The 23,776-nt window shown below is 37.3% G+C and overlaps 1 protein-coding gene across 7 annotated transcripts in view; it reads left to right on the plus strand.

The window, feature by feature from the left end:
- CCDC102B (coiled-coil domain containing 102B) overlaps window positions 1-23,776 on the plus strand; it is a 189,630-nt gene that overhangs the window by 89,349 nt on the left and 76,505 nt on the right. For all 7 annotated transcript variants that reach the window (XM_053571635.1, XM_053571641.1, XM_053571642.1 and 4 more), the window contains one exon: window positions 7,965-8,174. In XM_053571635.1, the coding sequence (XP_053427610.1) occupies window positions 7,965-8,174 (210 nt within the window). The remainder of the gene's footprint in view (window positions 1-7,964; window positions 8,175-23,776) is intronic.

Genomic DNA, 23,776 nt, shown 5'->3' on the forward strand with positions numbered 1-23,776 from the left:
AAATAATTAATCAAATACAAGGAACATTCATCTAAATCTAGTAAATGTTTTAAAAATTGCTTTGTCACTGCAACAGAAGGCATGTAATAGCATTGGAACATCCATTATGTAAATCACCACACTACACACAGTAAAAGCAAAAATCAATTATGTGATTATCTCAAATTTTGTTTAAAAAGCATTTGCTTAAACTCAATTCATGGTTATAGGGAAAAACACTTTAGCATACTAAGAATCAAAATGGACTGTTAAAATCTGGTATAGAGGACTTCAGAACAAATGTTTTATTTAATGATGATTAGAAATGTGCTATCACTTCTTATTCGGGTCCCAATTTAAAAAAGAAAACAAATAACATTGTAAGAGTTAGAAAGATAGAAAATTGCAATTATCAAAGATGAGACAATTATCTATTTAAAAATGCAAGTTAATCTACAAAATATAATCCATAATAATTCATAAGAGTTTTAAGATATTGCTAGATATAAAAGCAATTACTTACGTATGCACCAGCAAAAAATATAGGTATGTGTGTTGTGTGTGTATATACCGAGGTGCCAAAATGTATACACAGTGAATAGGTCTTATTTGTGCATTACTTTTTGAAGTTGAACAAGATGCTGTTAATCCAATACAATGTTAATTACCAGGCAAAATGTAGGTGAAAGAAACTGGCAGAAGTGGGCTGTGGATGGAGGGACACAAGCATAACTGGACGTGGTCTTGGAAATTTGAGAGCACTGTGGAAGCACAAAGGCGATGGAGGGCTGACTGTGCCAGAGCACTTCCCACACACTTCCATGATGGGCGGGAGACGAGTGGTGCTGTGTGTGATGAGTCCAAGGGAAGGTCCAGGAATCCTCCCACAGCAACAAGTCCTGCCTCTTCTACTGTGGTATTGACCCTTACACACTCACCACTTGAGTCTACCAAGCAACATGCACAGCAGACAAGAATTAGCAGGACAGGCACACGAAGCATTCTTTCTTTTTATTTTTTATTTTTTAGAGACATAGTCTCACCTTATGGCCCTCGGTAGAGTGCCATGGCATCCCACAGCTCACAGCAACCTCCAACTCCTGGGCTCAAGCGATTCTCTTGCCTCAGCCTCCCGAGTAGTGGGACTACAGGCGCCCGCCACAGCGCCCGGCTATTTTTTGATTGCAGTTCAGCTGGGGCCGGCACCCTACCGACTGAGCCACAGGCGCCGCCCCACACGAAGCATTCTTAAAAAGCAAAATGGAACATTTTCATTTCAGGATTGTACATGCACCAAGATCTGACGGCTTATCTCCGTGAGAATTTGCCAGGACAACAGATAGAACAAAGAGGTGTGGTTGAGTTTCCCTAATGTTCTCCTGACTTGACACCCCTTAACTTCTCCCTATGGGAGATCTTACAAGATGTGGAGAATGGTGGAAACCCAGCTACCCTGTGGTATTTTGGAAAGAAATTGAAACGGCATGCACAGAGTGGACATTGGTCAACATCGCTCAAGTAGTAGTTCCCCAGTAACCAGAAGTGTCTGGGTGCTGATGGTGACCACTCCAAGCACCTCTTGTAATTGCAGAAGTCAAACGTGGCTTGTATCCATCATTTGTTACAGGTATATATTGAGTACTACAATTTTGACACAATTTTTTCCTTTCTTAAAATATATATACAGTTTATGGAACCGTGTGTGTGTGTGTAAATCAGAGAAGTATTTGGGAAATGAAAAGGAGTCCAAAAAAATAACAAGCCAGAATCAGAGTCACATACACAGTAGTAGTTGATCAGTCAACACACTTATCATTGTAACTTAATGCTGAACAACAAGCCAGTAAAAAGTCCTGACTCTATATTAAAAGGAATGAAAGGAATTAATTGGCCCAATTGTAATATTAATTAGATCATTCTCTAGCTCTAACTCATTATTATCTCTTTCCTATAAATTATGAATTTCTCCCTATAAATTATGTATAAATTTGTTTCTCCTTTACAACTTAATAATGAAATTTAACTTTCTATTTTATCTGAAATTCTCAAATGATTTTTACAAAAGTAAAAGAACGTATATGTGACATCACACATTACTAAAAGCATTCATTGTGCTGTTGTCTTTTGGTCAAAGAGGGACTGAGTTATCACTGGGCTATCTTCATTGTATTAACCATCAAGTTCATACAATTAGACAATATAACTTGTTAGTTAAATGGTTAATTCCTTAGAGAAACAAATATATATGTTAACACAAGAGAGACTCATTTGAGCAGAAAACCGTGCTGTGGGCAGTGTCAGCGTGTTACTTTTTTTTTAATAGAGAGCAATCAATGTCTCTGACAAGTCCTGTCTGGCCACTCTGGTGCCAAAATCTCTGAGAAGACCCTGAGGCAGTGCCCTCAGGTTTCATGGTTTTTTGATAATGAGAGCAATCAAAATCTCTGAGAAGGCCTGGTGGGCAATTCTGGTGCCAAGAGAGTTTATTTGTTTTTAAAATTACTTTTAGGAGAGATTTGGGAAGCAGAGTATTTACTCTTTTTGGTTAATTACAACTTTCCTGTACACTATTCATTTTGCTAGCATAGATGTTGTTGAGTATTTTGTGTTTGCGTGTTTCTTCCAGGCAATAGTGCAGCCTTGAGGATGTAGTGAGTGCCTAAGTAAAATGAACTCCAATTATAGATGCCTCCAATAAACCTCTGATTCTGCTGTCACTGGAACAAGACCCACGTTTTATGAGCTCTATTGTGTTTCACTTCTCAAATTCTGTAAAGTTTCACACTTTCCTGAGTTTATAAGAAACCCACTGCAGCATGTCAGCATTTGGCAGGAGAGTTGCAGAAAAGCATCTTGTTTATTGTTTTCATTTTAGCTCAAGGCCTTTCTCTTTTTGTACTACAGCATACTCACAAAACAATTCTTATATTTGTGGGATAAAAGCAGATAAAAGATTACATTTTTAATCTTAATAGCTTATTAACTTCTATATTGAAATGAAGAAAATATTTGGGTATTAAATTCTGTAACACCATTAAGATTTTTTGAGACAGTGCCTAGCTATTACAAAATCACAGGTCCAAAATACCCACCGTTACCTGAGAAGCTTGTAAGTTTTCTCCAGCGGAACAAATCAATGGCTTTACAAGGTCATTTTCTTTTGTCATTCTAATATACACTGACTGATTTAGACATAGACACATTTAAAAAGAAATTCTTATACTGCTTTTGATTTGTTTTCAATCAAAGATACATGTTTTAGGCTCTCCCTTAGATTTATCTTCGGCACACAATTTTTTAAAGCCAGTAAAGCAATATTTTGCTCCTGGAAATTCTCAAATGATTTAAAAAAAAATTAAAAGAATGTGTATGTGACATCACACATTACTAAAATCATTCATTGTGCTATTGACTATTGGCCAAAGGGGGAATGAGTTATCCCTGGGCTATCCTTTTTTTTTGCAGTTTTTGGCTGGGGCTGGGTTTGAACCCACCACCTCTGACATGGGGCTGGCGCCCTACTCCTTTGAGCCACAGGCACTACCCATCCCTGGGCTATCTTTACCTACAAAGGATTGGATACCGACACTCCTTTTTCTGGGAGGAGGGGAAGGGAGGTCCTCTCATTCTTATTTGTGATTCTAAGACATGGTTAAAAGATCCAGGAATGACATGAATAATATGAGTTAATTTACATTTGAGTTGCCAGACTGTTGAATGCGATTCTGTAGAAATTGCCTTTCTTCTGAATTAATTTGCTGATATAGAAACAAAATAAAGAGGGGGGTGGGAAATAACCTCCAAAATATGTAAAACGAAACAGAAACATAAGCAAAACTTTTGCTAGAGTTCCTTGCAAGGTATTCAGAATGTACTAGTTACCATTGCAAGAGAGTATACAAACACAGACCACTGTCAGCGCGACCTGCAGTGGGTGAGGTCAGGAATGGGATCAGGGAAGAACTTCGGAGGAATCGTGGTCTGGACCCTTGATCCCTTGGAGACTTTCTTCTACTGGAGTCCCAGTTGCCTCATAAACAGCACATCTAAACTTGCTGAATTATCATGAGGATAGGAAATCACTCATACAGCGTTTTGTTGTTGTTGTTTGTTTTTTTCAGTTTTTGGCTGGGGCTGGATTTGAACCCACCACCTCCAGCATATGGGGCCAGCGCTCTTCTGCTTTGAGCCACAGGTGCCGCCCACTCATACAGCTTTTTAGCAGGAGTACATTCAGTTCTCAGTAGAGTAAGGGCAATAATCTCTTCATAGTGCTGGAGCTTCCTGCCACTTCCCGTTCCCTCAAGTATCACAATATGTGTGATGAGGTTTCATGGCTGACTTTTCCAAAATGAGAAATCTGAATATTTGCAAATCTATGGGACCTGCCGCACGGGTTTTAGGTGGTTCTTCACTGGCCTGAAGAAAGGCAGATAGTACATTCTCTTAGGATTTTTCTCAGTTGATCCAGGCCATTTACAAAATGATTATATTCTTAAAAAAAAACTTAATGAAAAATTAATATACTATTCTGATCTGCCGATATTAGAATTGGCTGTAGGCATGGTTCTTTTCTGCAGAAAACACAGTTATGATGTAGAAATTATGTGTTGAATTTGGAAATTTAATAAATATTTTCCCTAAGTAATTTAATGTCTCCCTCGGAGTACTAGGTTATAGGAGTTACTTGATGTTAAACTGGAAGCTGTTAGGATAAAAGGATTGGCACTCAACTGTAGGCCGTTTTACTGAAAATCCTCTTTTCAAATGGGTGTGGGCTTAAAATAGTACATGATTTTTCGTTTATCATTTTAACTTGTATTTGATTGGGTGCATTTTAAAGTAGTGGATTTTCATATGATTCTTGGAGATGAGAGTGATCTGATAAAAAATAATTTTGAAAAATGGCAACTGAAATGAAACTAGTTATAGTTTTCAAGAAGTTTCCATTTTTATGACTTTCACTTTTTTGAAGTGCATCATACACATAGAAATAATTGGTGATTATTAATAAATCATCAAATTGTAAAAAATTAGATGCCCTTGTTTGAGGTTAATTTACTACTGTTAAATCATTGTGTTAAATTTTTTAAGATTTAGCATTTATTCATTTATATCAGCTGAGTATAAATAAGTATTTATTTAAAATTTAGCCCTATCTGTTATTGGTCATTAGGTATTCAATTTATTTAATTTTATCAATTTATTTTAAATCCTACAACTTCATAAAGCTTTGACAGAATACGATATTTGTCTTTGACCAAAATACATTTACTCTCCTAAAATTAACCTTTTATCACTAAGTTGCTGACTTTTGTTGCAGCTGTATTATTTCATTCTGATAAGTGATACAATGCTAGAAAGTTTAAGCATTAATCTTGAGAATGAAAGTCATGTAATATTCTAAATTGAATTGTGAAATAGTATTTTCACCTCATATCCCAAAACTGGCCCCCGGAATGTCAAACTACATCACTGAATATTTGAAACCTTAGTTTATTATGTTTAATTGGTAAATGAGATCTAGTGCCAAGAATGTAATTTGGTTTCCTGCATTTTAGAGGCCAGAACACTGCTTAGATTTGGGAACAGAACATTTTCTATAAAAACGTACAATTATATGGATATGAAAAAGCAGTTTTTAGACTTTTATATCAAAATTTCTTTCAAAGGATAGCATTGAAGTACAACATTTTTCTAAATGTTGACTGTTTGGTTTTTTCAGAACCTAAAATGTCTCAGAAACATACTTTGTAACAGTGTAATATGATACAATACATTGCAATCAAGCCATTCAAGTCCAATAATGTAAAAACAAGTAATTTACAATTTGTATCCTTAAACTTTTTTTTTTTTTTTTTTTTATTGTTGGGGATTCATTGAGGGTACAATAAGCCAGGTTACACTGATTGCAATTGTTAGGCAAAGTCCCTCTTGCAAGCATGTCTTGCCCCCATAAAGTGTGACACACACCAAGGCCCCACCCCCTCCCTCCATGTCCCACATTTTAATTATACAGTTTACAAAACATTTCGTGTAGTTAATCTCATTTGATTCTTACAGTACCACAAACTTAGTGAGTTGGTGTTCTCATGCTAATTTCACTATTAAGAAAACTCAGCAACATAAAACTACCTTGTTCAGAATTAGCCAAGGAGTAACTGATGGAACCAGGACTACATTCTAGTAGTTTTTCTATTGTGAAAACTTGCTTCACTATATAGATCTATGCAATAAGTTACATTGATGTGTGTGTAATATATATGTATGTATGTATGTGTACATATGTATTTTATATATATATACATGCCCAAATGAATGACAAAAATAAATATTTTTTTCTGAAATTATATAACCTCAATATTTTTCCTCTCAGTAGTACATTCTTATGCAAACTACTTTCCAGTTAATTTGATTAACTACACTTCTCGCAAACTCTATTAGATTGGAGAATAAGTTGTCCACATTTATAAGAAGATGAAGTTACTTGACTAATTTTATCCAGTGAAATAATGGTAAAGTCAGAATTAGAATTCATAGTTCAGGGCCTGGCTCCATGCCTAACACTTATAATCCTAGCACCCTGGGAGGCCAAGGCAGGAGGATTGCTTGAGGTCAGTAGTTCAAAACCAGCCGGAGCCAGAACAAGATCCCAAAGGCAGGTGGATTGCTTGAGCTCAGGAGTTTCGGACCAGTCTCAGGAAAGCCTACTAAAAATAGAAAAACAAGTCAGGTGTCCTGGAGGGTACCTCAGGAGGCTGAAGCAGGGAGATTGCTTGAGCCCAGGAGTTTGAGGTTGTTATGAGGTATGACACTATGGCATTCTTTTCGGGGATGGAGGAACAGAGTGAGACTCTGTCTGAGTTTAAAAAAAATAAAAATAAAACTGCAGAAATTAAATACATTTGATTTTGCCTGTTTAAATGCTAATTTTTTAAAAAATGGTAAGATTGACCAAGGGAGATATTAAAATTATCCTAAATCAAGTAAATCAAAACTTCTAGAGAATGTTTCTGGTCACTGGTAAATGTATCTCCCTGAACGATTCTAATATACAGTCTAGGTTAAGAACCACAGGACGAGGGCAGATCAGCACACTCTGCTTGTCAGGGGCCGGGAAGGAGATATTTTAGGCTTTGCGAGCCATATATTCTCTATTTCAATGGCTCAACTCAGCCATTGAGGGTGAAAGGCGTCAGAGACACAGTGTGAACAGTGAGCGTGGCCGTGCGAAACACAGCTTTATTCATGGTATTCGAATTTGAATTTCCTATAATGTTAATGCGTCCAAAAGAGTATTCTAACAATTAAAAAGTGGAAACCATTTATTGTAGGACATAATGAAATAGGCTAGTTTTGGCTATGGAACATGATTCACCAACCTCTACTCCCTAAAAATTAAACTGGCCTCTCTCTGCTGTGTGTTTGCCTTTATTTTATAGTACGGCAATCACAGAACGTCCAGCAGTTGTGAACATTCACCTGTCTCTAGTCAAAAGGCCAGCATAGGGCATCGTGATTGAAACTTGAAAGACAGAGAAATATATGAATGTATTTTATTTTTTTCCGGATAAATCAACAAGTGCGTGAATAAATCACCAATCTGTTGCCCTAGAAATGATTTTGTGTTTTTTCGACTGATAACACGTTTATCAGATGAGAGTGGAGATTAGCACCAAAAAATGAGCAGTTTTACGTCTCCACATTTATTTCACTAATATAACCCATGTGGTTATGGGCATAGTCACATGAACCAAGTGAAGCACTTTATTTATCTAGCATATGTTCTGGGCTTAGAGCTTTTCTGTTTTGAAGTTTTCAAAGAAATACAAGTTTCTTTTTAAAATTATATAAATGGAAATATCCATTAATCTTTCTTAATGGGGCCTTTTTTTGCGGGATGTTTTACCTTTTGACAATTCCAATTGCTATAGACTGCTTCCTTTTGTTTTGTTTGTTTTCTTTTTTGTATTTTATGACTTTAGCTAGAGAGATTGCAGGCTGAAAATGCCTTGGAGTGGGACAAGAGGGAAATACTTGAAACAGAAAAACAAGGTCTGGAGAGAGAAAATAGAAGGCTCAAGATACAGGTGAAAGAAATGGAAGAGCTCCTGGGTAGCAAAAACAGAATAAGTGCAAACTCTCAAGACTGTGATTTCAAGAGGTCACAAATTGATCTGCAAGAGCAAAGCAAGGTAAGGATGCTCCTTGGAGCACAAGTCCTCAAACTGGGTGTGCTCCCCCACCCCGCCCCCCTGCCCCGCAAAGCTAGGATGCTACCTCCTCCTTCCACACCTCCAAATCTGAGTGTTTCCTTTTGTGCTATCTGGCACCTGACAGAGCTGGCCCTTTGTTCTACTGTGATGCTAAATAATGTTGGTGAATCTGAAACAAAGTGTGTCCAATTCTGGCTGAAAATCTTACACTGTAACAAACCTTCAGACAGTTTCATTATTTCCAAAAGGAAGAAAAGAAGAAAATGAAGAAAGGGACCTTGTGCTCCTTGGTGCCTGTTATGGTTTTGTCTCAGCATTTTCCAAGCTATTTATTTTATTTTTAATAATCATATTTTTCTATTAATTTGAGCAGCTGTGCAATAAGAATTGGTTTGCAGCAATGGTAAGTATTGGCACAAACATTCAAATTCAGCTAAGGCTCACTGTTTTCTGCTTTTTTATTCAGTCTTGGAACAATTATTTTTTAGTCAATTACATGCACCAGTTTTTGTTTTGTTTTTTTTTTTTTCCCCAAATAGATTTTATAGGCAATGGCATTTGTTAAAATTGGGAATAAATTCAAAATCTGATTTGAGGAAATTGATTCAGATGTGTTTTATCCTCAAGTCGGTAGAGGTAGTTAATGCTATGGATAGATTTATTTTTGATAAACAGCTTACATATTCTTCAATGTGCTTTAATTGGATAATTTATAGTTGTAATTTGCATGGTTGAATGTCAATATGCTGCAGAATATATACATCATCTTTCTACTTTTTTCCATGAAAGCATATATAGCATTTTAGTGCAAAGTGTTTGTAACAGTTTGATAAAGTAAATTTTACAAGTTCATATTTTTTAGTTGCATAAGCCATTTATACTCATATCAGCTCTAGAAGCTAAATAGCCAGAAAAATTGAATTCCATATCACTTTATTACTTTGTGGTTCTAGGGATTTGTTGCAAATGCAAGATTAAATTGTATTAGTGTTTCCCGACTTGCCAATGCAAATGTCTAAAGTTGAATGTTACAGCCGTTGATCATAACTGTTTCTTATACAGACTTATAAATCATCTCTCATAGTGCGTTTGATTCTGACATATATACAACTGATACAGCCATAGAAGGTATTTTTTGAAATTTCTACATCTAAAAGCACAACATTTCCCCAATTATGGAATGTGGTTCCGTTATAAAAATACCTCTTTCTATTTGATTCAATAAACACAAGATGAGTATTTATTTATATTATTTTCTTTATCAGTCACTGCTGTAGATGCTGGTAACAAGAAGATTAATGAATCATTATCTCTCCCCAGCATCTTTAAAGAGAAATACACATAAATTATTATTAATAAAACATGCTAAAAAAATAAAAAAACAAAAAAACATGCTGATTGCTGGTAATGAGGGTGAGTGGGAACACCAATGAAGAAATAATTCATTTTGTTTAATTTCGACACCTTTCTAGCTATCATAATATGAAGTCTGTCTGGAAATGAGGATTGATTTGGGCCTGCTTGGAGCTGACGTATGTACTGATGGATATGATCTGTCACTGGAGAGCACTGGGACCAGACCTGGGCTCTTTGAGACCCACATAGTTCTTTGACCTAGGACTGAGGAGCCTTGGGAACCGGGAGGATTCTGAAAGGTCTGATCAAATATGTGTGTGTGTGCTTATTGAGTAGAAGACTGTAAGGCTCTTTAAGTGTATATCATTTTGATGGTGGGAGTAGTGTTGATGATTTTACCATCATCGTTAGTTCAGACTAATGACAGAATAATTACTTACTATGGAACAACTTAAGGTCAAAATCCTTTGTGCAACAGACATCCTCACAGAATCTCAAAATGTCAAGATTCTGATGTCCTCAAATGGCAAATGAATCATAGCTGTGTATAGAACATTTCAAATTCCAGGGAATAATGTAGATTTTATCATAATATTAATACTACTTTGTGGTTTTAAGATTACTTTAGTAAGGACTAATGTATATGCATGTAAGTATCATATATGAGCATCATGTCTGTGTATGTGTGAGTAACATATGAATTTATACGTATGAACACTATGGATTCACGTATGTAGGGACCATTATGATCACCACATATATGTGTGTTAATAGGTACAATACATGGGTACCATATACATACATATGTATACAGGCCCCACGTATGAGTATCCCATATATATATTGGTATATGGGTGTCATATATCAGTAGCATATGCATAAATATTGTTGAGGTACCATATATGACTACCAAATAAATATACAGAGGTGGCATATGAGTTCCACATATATCACACTTGTATGTAAGCACCCTGCCTGAGTACCATGTCTATATATGTATAAATGTCCCATAGATGAGAGAGGCAGTGGAAATAGGTGGTGAGGGACATGACTGGAAATACACCACTAGAGAGTCTTCAATAGAAATGTAAGATCTCTTACCATGGGACATGTGCACGGACTCACATCTACCCTATATTTAAGGCTGATGCAAAGCTACCTTGTACTCTCATAAATCCCCAAGATAGATCTTTAAAAATCTCTTCAGTTTTAATAATCTTATTGTTCAATGAAATTCGTACAAATGTATTAATTCAAGAAGGGAGGACTTTTCATGTGGCTTTCATTTGCTTTTTTTGACTTTCAGTGTTTTAGGGAATACATTTTTAAGGAAAATGGCTTTCCATTTTAAATTGTGTTATTCAATCAACGACCTAGAATATTCCTCACATGAGTCATCCTATGACGTGACTCCACATCTAGTCTTGCTTCATCCAGTATGTTAAGGACACACGCACATCCATCTTTTACCCCTTGAAAACCGTATAGCAGCTCACTTGAATTTCCATGCACAGATTGGAAGATTATCAATCTGTAATAATTATTTTTGGAGCATAAACTGCTGGTATAGACTTTTCTAGAAGAACCTCAATATGCAGGTCTTTGGATTTGTTGTTGCTTCTGGAAATAATGGCACCATTCCATGGTTCCGCGGCATCAGCATCCCTGACAAACGTCAGACAGTAGAACTTCTCAGCGGCAGTATTTGAGTGCTCCTTTTGGAATGAAGCCTGCATTTTAAATGATGGCAAAGACATTTGAGAACCAGCTTTGTGAAAACATCAGTAGACTCAAAATTTATGTTTTAAGGAGGAGAAGTGAAACTACATTTGAACTCTAATTCCACAGCCAACAGTAAGTTATATTCATTATGCTTGATCGTTAGAATTCATGTTTTTATCCATCCTTTAAAAAAAAATCCACCTGTACTTATGACTATCTAGATAAGCACATATTGGAATAATTTATATAATTTAATAGATTAAAAAACATATTCATACACTCGGGAAATTTGGATTCAAAAATTTGAACTATTTGTTATAAAATATTTTTAGTTTTCTTTTTTTTTTTTTTTTTTTTGTAGAGACAGCGTCTCACTTTATGGCCCTCGGTAGAGTGCCGTGGCCTCACACAGCTCACAGCACCCTCCAACTCCAGGGTTTAAGCGATTCTCTTGCCTCAGCCTCCCAAGTAGCTGGGACTACAGGCGCCTGCCACAACACCCGGCTATTTTTTGGTTGCAGTTCAGCCGGGGCCGGCTTTGAACCCGTCACCCTTAGTATATGGGGCCAGCACCTTACCGACTGAGCCACAGGCGCCGCCCTATTTTTAGTTTTCTAAAGGTGGCTAAAAAATTGAAGTGTATTAAACATTAGTTATCAAAAGTGAGGTGTACATGTCACATCAAGTTTTGGAAAGAAACTACCAACACATTTTTAGTTGTTGCTGTTAGAATATCCATATTATGTTTGCAATACATATTAGTACAATAGTATATCTACATGACATAATTATTTTAAAAAGTAATTTAAAATTTGGTAAAGGCCAGGTGCAGTGGCTCATGTCTATAATCCTAACACTCTGGGAGGCTGAGGTAAGTGGGTTGAGCTCAGGAATTAGAGACTAGCCTGAGTAAGAATGAGATCCTGTCTCTGCTAAAAATGGAAAAACTATCCAGGCATCTTGGTGGGCACCTGTAGTCCCAGCTATTAAGTCTGAGGCAGAAGATTCGCTTGAACCTAGGAGTTTGAGGTTATTATGACCTGTGATGCCATGGCTCTCTACCCAGGGTGATTCTGTCTCAGCAACAATGACAACAAAAAAAAATTGTTAAACTCATAATTTTATGCAAACATAAAAGGAACACATATCAACTATTTTATTTAACCCATTAATTAATGAAGAAACTGGTAAAATACTATAGCTAGTTAAATGGAGGATCTAAACATCAGGCAACCAGGCACCAAGGAATGTTGAAATAAACATTAGTAGATTAAAAATAAGGAAATAAATAGCACTGTTACCAGATGAAATTCTCCCATGTGTGTGGAAAAGAATCATTTATATTGCTATGGGTTATCTACAAATTATATAATTAAATAATTGTGTGTAAAATAGCTTAAAGATGTTTCAAGTTACAAGATCCTACAGAATCAGATTGTCTTACCTGAGGTAATGTGTTAGACACAACTACCAGGACTATTTACTGGTCATTTCAAAGTCTTTCCCCATTTTCCTTGACAATATAAATTATTTGATGTTTGTGCTTAATAACTCTTTATGTATGAGTACATCAAACAAACACACAGAGAGTGTCTTTCTAGACTACAGGTCGTCAAACTCTCTGTAAAGGTCAAGATTACAGAATATATTCATTTTCAGCTATTTTAAAACACATTTCTCGGTGGCGCCTGTGGCTCAGTGAGTAGGGCGCTGGCCCCATATGCCGAGGGTGGCGGGTTCAAACCCAGCCCCGGCCAAACTGCAACAAAAAAATAGCCGGGCATTGTGGCGGGTGCCTGTAGTCCCAGATACTCGGGAGGCAGAGGCAAGAGAATCGCTTAAGCCCAGGAGTTGGAGGTTGCTGTGAGCTGTGTGAGGCCACAGCACTCTACTGAGGGCAATAAAGTGAAACTCTGTCTCTACAAAAACAAAACAAAACAAAAAAACAACACATTTCTCTGTTTCACATTTAAGAATTTTACAAGCCTTCAAAAGAATAGAAAATATTTCTAGTTATTGGCCGTGGTGCACAAGCAGGTCTGGAGCTGGATAGGCCCATGAGTCATATTTTGGGTTGGTCTCTAGGCCGAAATGTACGGAAGGGGCCAAGCAGAAAAATGTAACAGAGCAGTGCCTGGAAGGCAATCATCTTGCTCTGGCCACACAGAACCTTCCGCATGGATCTTCCGGGTTTATACCGTGGTCTAGATCAGTGTTTTTCAACCTGTTTTAAAAATCTCACTTGAACTCACAAGTTAAACTTGTGCAGTTCACTTAAATTATGTTAATCAAAAAAAAGTAAAAACAATAAAAGAATATACTTACTGCACTTTGAACTTCTTTTGAAAATAATTTGATTAATGACCTTTAAAATTTTTCGTGGCACACCAGGGTACCACAGCGCACCGATTGAAAGTCACTGGTCTAGATCATCTCCACTAACCAAGGCCCTGGTATAAAACAGTCAGCAAAGCTTAGACTCTATTCATCAGCAAGCTTTCCCTGTAAGCGATTACACGAGAGCCTCTTCACTTGTCTTAGCTCCCTTTATGGGACCATCTTGTCTTGCGAATGTTGGGACCTCACTAACACCTCCTGCGCATGGAGCAGAGTGCAACAAACAATTGAAGAATAAAAACAAGTTGATCAACCATGAAACATCATGTTTTAACATGAAGTATGGAGATGCTTATGCTATATATTTCTGCCGAGGATTTCGGCACAGTTTGGGGATATAGATGGTTAATCTTTAAAATGCAATGAATCAGTAAACATTTCTCAAATGTTGATTTTTGAGGAAAAAAAAATCTGGACATTCCTTAGCATTATCATTCAACAACTAGTAAAACTATGGTATGAAAAAATAAACAGGTAAAAAAATTAGAGTATCAGAAGTTTTTGTTTAAGAGCAACCTGCCAAATACAAAAATAATTCTGAGGGGCGGTGCCTGTGGCTCAAAGGAGTAGGGCACCGGCCCCATATGCCAGAGGTGGCAGGTTCAAACCCAGCCCTGGCCAAAAACCGCAAAAAAAAAAAAAAAAATTCTGAGTTTAGCTGATAATATTTGTATTTAGTTTTAGTGGAGATAGGTACACATTTAATAAATATCTAAAAATATTAAATATTAATCATATACAGAAACTACATCAAAGGTGTAAATTTATTGAGATTAAAAATATTCTGATAATAGACAATAGCTTATACAAAAATTATGTATTAATTGCATCATCTATTTAGAAAAAGCAAGAACAATCCAAATCCTTGATTTTTGTTAAAGTTAAAAAGTTGTATTCAGTGCTACCATGTTATATATCCAAGAGTCAGTTTTAGAACTAACCATAATATTATAGTATTATAGTGTTTGATTGAATGATATTTTTTGTTAGTCATTTTACATAATATTTGGTTCGGAAGAGTTTTCTAAACATGAGTCAAAATAAGGAAAGTTTTATACTAAGGTTAAGATGTAAGTGAATTTATAACCCTGAAAGAATTAGTACATCTCTTCTTTTTTTTTTTATATATATATATTTTTTATTGTTGGGGATTCATTGAGGGTACAATAAGCCAGGTTACACTGATTGCAATTGTTAGGTAAAGTCCCTCTTCTAACATGGATGAAATAAATGAATGAAAATGAGGAAGTAATTTGTTATATTTACCCTAAAAATAAACATTGAAATACCGATTATGATTAATTCTAAACTATTTTAAAAGTATTTATTAAGAAAAGCCTATAGAGAATGAAGCTCAAAACTAAGAGAATGCCTGGGGCACCATCCTCAGAGGGGAAGGCAGGAAATATGAGTGAGAGATGCTTTTTAAGAAACTTGGGAGATCATCATCCAGTGTTCAAAGACATGGATCCAGAACTCTATAGCCTCAGGTTAGTAATAATCTCCAGAGTCAGGTGAGCACAAGGCTAGAAAGAGAAGCTTATGATACTCTGAAAATCAGAAAAGCTCTAGCGTCCAGGAAATGAGATTGATCTATAATGAATAATTCTGGGATGGGGATTAAAGGGACAGGACTCAAGCCATAACTGACATTATTATTTCATTTGTCAATAATTAATTGTATATTTCATAAAGTATAACACTATATGTAGTATTGTACCCTTTTATCTACCCCTATCATGTTGACAAAATTAAATATATGAAATATCAGGGTTTTACCAAGAAGTTTATACAGGATTTTGATTAAAAGTCATAAAGTTATATGGCCACAGTGGCAAGGGCCTATGGTCCCAGCTGCTCAGGAGGCTGTGGGGGTGTTCCTTGAATCTGTGGCCAGACTGGGCAACATAGCAAATCCTGGTCCCTAAAAATGTACCAAAAAAGGTCATAAAGGACTTATTGTAGAAACTATAAAATTGGAGGGTTTAGGGAGTGTTTTCCTGTCCTATGCTAGCAGCACATTTTCATTATAACTATCAGCATAGGAAATACGAAATTACCTCAAAAGGAATGATTATATTTCCAGACAATTGTATTGTTATCATTCCTTCAATTGTATGAAGAATTTAAAATGTTCTTATGATAATTAGCTTATATTTATTTGAAACTCAGAGATCAGCAATTGCATTTGAGATACTTTAATGTGCATATTCAAATTTAATGTACAAAGGAACAATCCAAGCAGCCCTTAAAATGTAGGTTCTGATTCAGTAGCTCTGGGGTGGGCCTGAGAAGGTGAATATTTTATCAATGATGCCAGTGCTTTCTGTGTACGCGACACTTGTGAGCAGCCAGGTGTTGGGGAAAGCAAAGCAACGTAGGAGGTGCTGCCAGGAGATGATCGTTACCAGTTGGTTAATAGGAGGAAAAAATATGGCAACAGTGTCCTCCAGGGAAAATCCTTCCCCATGATGGGGACTGAAACATCTTCTGCGTTTTCACATATCCTCTGACTTTCTATTTTTATCTAAATTCTCAGTGTGGCTGTGTCTTCCAGTATGTTATTTTCTTTGCCTCTAATATCGGACATTCACTTGAAGTTCTCTCCTGATACTCGTAGAGGATGTGGGCGCCATCCTGAGAGCCCTAACTGAACAGACACCATTTGTCATAAACACTTCACCTTGTCCCATGGAGGCTGCAAAGTACCCTTTCAGACAATATTTTCTAGAAGCTGATGGGCAGCTTCCTTGGGTGAATCTAAGATACAAATACATTTCATTCTAAACATGACCTGATGACTTCCCGAGTCAATAGATCCTGGATGAGGCATTTGACATTTCCATGAAGCTTCCCAGTGATACTGTTTCTACTGGTCCACAGCCTGCATTTGAGTAGCAAGGGCCCAGACTGTGGCAATCATTGATGTTTTCTCTGCACCCTCGCACCCAGTCACCCTCTTCCAGTTAATTTCCACTTTACTCCCAGAGTTAATTTTCATCTGTGCTAATTCTTTTTGTCCCTTTAATCTCTTTGCTGACCACAGGATCTTTGCATAAGCTTCTCTTTCTGGAGAGAGAAAGCTCCACTCCTGTATAGGTTTATTCCATCACCAGATTTATCTGATATGATCAAGTTTATGGACCAATCAGTTAAGGGAATGATTGCCTTAGACACTGGTACACATTTAGGCAATACTATCCCAGGGCAGATATGGGAAACTCAGAAGCAAAATTTCTCTGATCTCTCTGTTCCCTGCATTGTACCCTTTTCATTTGGCAACCTCCTTATAGACATATAATCCCTGTTCCGAAATACAAAACTGGCAGTTACAGTGAATGACAGCACATTTACTTGGACAGGATATATCTGATACATAGGTGTCTCCATGGTTGGTAGAGCAGAAAATGTCTCAGTCCAGGGCTCTCCTGCTGCTTATGCACCTGTTAGGAGACTTGCTTCCCACGAAGCCCTCTACTGTCCTTCCTGGTCCCCAACCCCATATTTTTTTAGACTTCGACTTCTTTTGCTTCCTTAGAAAAGCCTTTCCTGATCTGCCAGACTATATCAAACAACTCCTGTTGTTGTTTTTTTTTTAATGTTCAGCTGTTAGATCATTTGATTAGAATCTCTGTGTATGAGTAGGGGATCAGTGAGGGATTCCTTCTCTTTTGCTTGCTATGTATCCCTACAACCGAGGACACTTCCTTGTTCATACTAAGCTTTCACAAACTTTCATGAAAAGAGTGAATTAAATAAAAAAGAATAGGGTAATTTGTAGTGCAAGATAGGCAATAATTTTTCGGCATGGGTTATAATATTAGAAAATGAAGAGTGAACTCGTTTTCATAGAGGAACTGATAGGACATTAGATTCTAGAATTTAGTATGAACAGATATCTAATAATAACATGCCACGGAGGCACAGGCAGAAAGGAGTTTCAGGAAAAAAGGAACTGCCCTTCAGGTAAGGACAAAACATCTTCCTTGGGGGTTTGGGAAAAGACAAGTGACTGTAGCTACAGAGCTGATCTCGAACCTTTCTTATGCTCTTATCCAGCCACTTCCTTTTCTTACCTTTGTTCCCATCTTTGAATCATCAAGAAGACAGAAAGAGAAGACAGATGGGAGGAAGGGAAATGAAAAATGGGGTTCGTGCCCGCTAGAAAGGGAGAAGACGTGGTAACCAAACAGAGAACAAAAGCACAAAATATAATATTTACCAAGACAAGTCTTGATTTTGTTGTGAAGGAGAAAATTGAAATTGCAATTCTCAGCCATTGTTTTCATGTGATATTTGTGCTATAAACCCTAATTTGGTTCATCCAACGCATGGCACAGATTCTGGTTTGTAATGACTTAAATCTTCTGTTGATATGCAGTCTATATATTTCTTTTGTAAACAATACTTTTCCAAATGAAAAGTTATTGGGAAAAGTGGCCCATATTCTTCTGGGTAAAGCACCTTGAACTGGTCAGTGTGCCTGTGTTGAAGGGCTCAGAAGCCTGTTTTCCCAGATCATTCTGGCAAAGGAATCTTTTCATTCAGGTCACATAATGGGTCACTTTCAGAAAGTTAATGTGACAGGGCAGTAATTGATGTGCCTCGGGGAAATGATGAATTAATCACAAAGTTGAAAAGCCATCAAAGCCAGTTCTTAATGAATCTGCATGAATGACAGGGACCAAAGTCAAGGCATGGCATCATTTTTATTTTGTTTAATGAGTTCAGCTTTAGAAATAGTTTATTTCCAGAGCTACCCCGCCACCGGCAATCGGCACCCTCCCACCTCCGGAAGAGCTGCACAGGGACCCGTGATTGGCACACTCCCACCTCCGGAAGAGCCATGCCGGGACTGGGATCCGCACCCTCCCAGACCTCCAGAAGAGCTGCGCCAGGACCCATGATCATCACCTGCCCAGACCTCCGGGAGAGCTGTGCCTGCCAGGACCCTGGTAAGAGCTGCGCCCTGCCCTCCAGGCCTTCCCACACCCTGACCAAGAACTCTGGGAGCGGCACAACCCTGCATCCTCCCTCCTATACCCTCCTTGCCTCCACATGGCCCGCTTATCTGGCCAGGGACACTGGTAGCTGTGTTCCCTCCCCTCTGGAGCCCTCCCTGCCTCAGCATGGAGCCCTTCTCCTGGCCAGAGGCTACTGGAGCCTTGGGCCTTCTGTGCCAAAGTCACTGAGTGCCAGGCACTCCCAGAACCGTGTGCACCAACCCCCGCCCTGTTGCTGAATCTAGGGGTGTCACACTCTGGAGCTGCTCCCTCAACCAGAACTCCCTGGCCGGGGTAGCCCCAGAAGAGCTACACATGGTCACTCCCTACAAAGATCCAGCAACAATAGAGTGATCCCCCCTGGGGTCTAATCTCAGAGAGACACCACCCAAACGCTGGGGACGGCCAGAGGCAATGGTGAAAAGCAAACATGAGATGAAATCAAGGGAAAAACTCTGACAATATGAATAATCAGAGTAGATCAACTCCTCCAAGGAACAATGGGGCAGACACAGCACAAGATCCCATGCACAAATAAATAGCTGAGATGTCAGAAAGTGAATTCAGAGTATGGATAGCAAATAAGATCGAATTAGAATTCCAAGCAGTAACCCAAAAGATGTCTCAAGAATTCAACGAATTCAAAGACCAAATGTCCAAAGATTTTTGACACATTGAGACAAGAAGTTGTAGCCCTCAAAGATCTGAGAAATACAGTAGAATCCCTCAGTAACAGAATGGAGCAAGCAGAAGAAAGGATTTCTGACATAGAAGACACAGCTTTCGAACACTCCCAAACTCTCAAAGAGGACGAGAAATGGAGGGCAAAAACGGATCACTCTCTCAAAGAGCTCTGGGATAATTCGAAGAAAACCAATAGTCGTCTTATAGGGATCCCCAAAAGCAATGAACTGGCTTCACAAGGCACAGAGTCTCTTCTCCATGAGATTATGAAAGAGAACATTCCAGACATGCCAAGAGATTCTGAAATTCGGATAGCAGACACTTTCAGAACTCCAGCACAACTCAACCCGTATGAGACATTTCCCAGATACATCATAATCAATTTCACTAAAGTTAATATGAAGGAGAAAATTCTGAAAGCAGCCAGATGAAAGAAAACCATTACCTACAAGGGGAAGAATATTAAAATAACTGCAGATCTCTCTGCTGAAACCTTTCAAGCTAGAAGAGGATGGTCATCGACTTATAGTCTAAAACAAAATAACTTTCAACCCAGGATCCTGTACCCAGCTAAACTGAGTTTCATTTATGATGGAGAAATTAAATACTTTAACGACATTCACATGTTGAAGAAATTTGCCATAACCAAACCAGCTCTCCAGGATATTCTCAGACCTATCCTCCATAAACACCAGCATAATCCTCCACCACAAAAGTAAACCCACCCAGAAAATTTTGATCAAATTCCAACTTCTGCAGTCACAAAAGGATTAAAAATGTCCACCAGACTCTTGAAAGCCTTATCAATATTCTCAATTAATGTGAATGGTTTAAATAGTCCTCTAAAGGCACAGGTTGGCTGACTGGATACAAAAACTCAAGCCAGATACCTGCTGCATACAAGAATCTCATCTTACATTAAAAGACAAATATAGACTCAAGGTGAAGGGATGGTCATCTATACTCCAGGCAAATGGAAAGCAGAAAAAAAGCAGGCATTGCAATCCTATTCACAGATGCAATAGGCTTTAAACCAACTGAAATAAGGAAGGAGAAGGATGGACACTTCATATTTGTTAAAGGTAATACTCAATATGATGAGATTTCAATTATTAATATTTATGCAACCAACCAGAATGCACCTCAACTTATAAGAGAAGCTCTAACAGACATGAGCAACTTGATTTCCTCCAGTTCCATAGTAGTTGGAGATTTTAACACCCCTTTAGCATTGATGGATAGATCTTCCAAAAGGAAGCTAAGCAAAGAAATCTTAGATTTAAACTTAACCATTCAACATCTGGACTTAACAGACATCTACAGAACATTTCATCCCAACAAAACTGAATACACATTCTTCTCATCAGCCCACGGAACATACTCCAAAATAGACCACATCCTAGGCCACAAATCTAACCTCAACAAATTAAAAAAAAATAGAAATTATTCCTTGCATCTTCTCAGACCATCATGGAATAAAAGTTGAACTCAATAACAATAACAATAACAATAGGAATCTGCATGCCCATACAAAAACATGGAAGCTAAATAACCTTATGCTGAAGGATAGATGTGTTAAAGACAAGATTAAGAAGGAAATCACCAAATTTTTGAAAAAAACAACAATGAAGACACGAATTAGCAGAACCTCTGGGATACTGCAAAGGCAGTCCTAAGAAGGAAATTTATAGCACTCCAAGCCTTCCTCAAGAAAACGGAAAGAGAGGAAGTTAAAAACTTAATGGGACATCTCAGGCAACTGGAGAAGGAAGAACATTCCAACCCCAAAGCCAGCAGGAGAAAAGAAATAACCAAAATCAGAGCAGAATTAAATGAAATTGAAAACAAAAGAATTATACAACAGATCAATAAATCCAAAAGTTGGTTTTTTGAAAAGTTCAATAAAATAGATAAACTTTTGGCCAATCTAACCAGGAAAAAAAAGAGTAAAATCTCTAATTTCATCAATCAAAATGGTAATGATGAAATAACAACAGACCCCTCAGAAATTCAAAAAATCCTTAACGAATATTACAAGAAACTTTACTCTTAGAAATATGAAAATCTGAAAGAAATCAACCAATACTTGGAAGTACGCCCCTCCCAAGACTTAGCCAGAAAGTAGTGGAAATGTTGAACAGGCCTATTATCAAGTTCTGAAATAGCATCAACTATACAAAATCTCCCTAAAAAGAAAAGCTCAGGACCAGATGGATTTATGTCAAAATACTACCAAACTTTTAAAGAAGAACTAGTACCTATATTACTAAACCTCTTCCAAAATATAGAAGAAGAAGGAATATTACCCAACACATTCTAGAAAGCAAACATCATCTTGATCCCCAAACCAGGGAAAGACCCAACAAGAAAAGAAAAGTATAGACCAATATCACTAATGAATATTGATGCTAAAATACTGAATATATCCTAACAAACAGAATCCAAAAAAACATCAAAAAATTTATACACCATGACCAAGTGGGATTTATCCCAGGGTCTCAAGGCTGGTTCAATATACATAAATCTATAAATGTAAATCAGCACATAAACAAACTAAAAAATAAGACCATTTGATTCTCTCAATTGATGCAGAAAAAGCTTTTGATAATATCCAGCATCCCTTCATGATCAGAATACTTAAGAAAATTGATATAGAAGGGACATTTCTTAAACTAATAGAGGCCATCTACAGCAAACCCACAGCCAATATCGTATTGAATGGAGTTAAATTGAAATCATTTCCACTTAGATCAGGAACCAGGCAAGGTTGCCCATTGTCTCCATTGCTCTTTAACATTGTAATGGAAGTTTTAGCCATTGTGATTAGGGAAGAAAAGGCAATCAAGGGTATCCACATAGCGTCAGAAGAGATCAAACTTTCACTCTTTGCAGATGACATGATCATATATCTGGAAAACACTAGGGATTCTATTACAAAACTTTTGGAAGTGATCAAGGAATACAGCAACGTCTCAGGCTACAAAATCAACACCCACAAATCTGTAGTCTTTATATATACCAACAATAACCAAGCCAAAAAAACAGTCAAGGACTCTATTCCTTTCACAGTAGTGCCAAAGAAATGAAATATTTTGGAGTTTATGTAACAAAGGATATGAAAGATCTCTATAAAGAGAACTATGAAACTTTAAGAAAAGAAATAGCTGAAGATGTTAACAAATGGAAAAACATACCATGCTCAAGGCTGGGAAGAATCAACATCATTAAAATGTCTATACTACCCAAAGCAATATATAGTTTTAATGCAATTCCTATCAAAGCTCCATTGTCATATTTTAAAGATCTTGAAAAAATAATACTTCGTTTTATATGGAACCAGAAAAAACCTTGAATAGTTAAAACATTACTCAGAAATAAAAACAAAGCAGGAGGAATCACGCTACCATACTGAGACTGTACTATAAATTGATAGTGATCAAAACAGCATGGTATTGGCACAAAAACAGAGAAATAGATGTCTGGAACAGAATAGAGAACCAAGAGATGAATTCAGCTACTTACCGTTATTTGATCTTTGACAAGCCAATTAAAAACATTCAATGGGGAAAAGATTCCATATTTAACAAATGGTGCTGGGTGAACTGGATGGCAACCTGTAGAAGACTGAAACTGGACCCACACCTTTCACCATTAACTAAGATAGACTCTCACTGTATAAAAGATTTAAACTTAAGACATGAAACTATAAAAATACTTCAAGAAAGTGCAGGGAAAACTCTTGAAGGAATCGGCCTGGGTGAATATTTTATGAGGAGGACTCCCCAGGCAATGGAAGCAGTATCAAAAATACATTACTGGGACCTGATCAAACTAAAGCTTCTGCACAGCCAAGAACATAGTAAGTAAAGCAAGCTGACAGCCCTCAGAATGGGAGAAAATATTTACATGTTATACCTCCAATAAAGGCCTAATAACCAGAATCTACAGAGAACTCAAACGTATTAGCAAGAAATGAACACGTGACCCCATCTCAGGGTGGGCAAAGGACTTGAAGAGAAACTTCTATAAAGAAGTCAGACGCATGATCTACAAACACATTAAAAAAAGCTCATCATCCTTAATCATCAGAGAAATACAAATCAAAACTACTTTGAGATATCACCTAACCCCAGTAAGAGTAGCCCATATAACAAAATCCCAAAACCAGAGATGTTGGCATGGATGTGGAGAAAAGGGCACACTTCTACACTGCTGGTGGGAATGCACACTAATACGTTCCTTCTGGAAGGACGTTTGGAGAATACTTAGAGATCTAAAAATAGACCTGCCATTCGATCCTATGATTCCTTTACTAGATATATACCCAGAAGACCAAAAATCACAATATAACAAAGACATCTGTACCAGAATGTTTATTGCAAGCCCAGTTCATAATTGCTAAGTCATGGAAGAAGCCTA

This window comes from Nycticebus coucang, chromosome 19 (assembly GCF_027406575.1).
Source record: "Nycticebus coucang isolate mNycCou1 chromosome 19, mNycCou1.pri, whole genome shotgun sequence".
Lineage (NCBI taxonomy): Eukaryota > Metazoa > Chordata > Mammalia > Primates > Lorisidae > Nycticebus > Nycticebus coucang.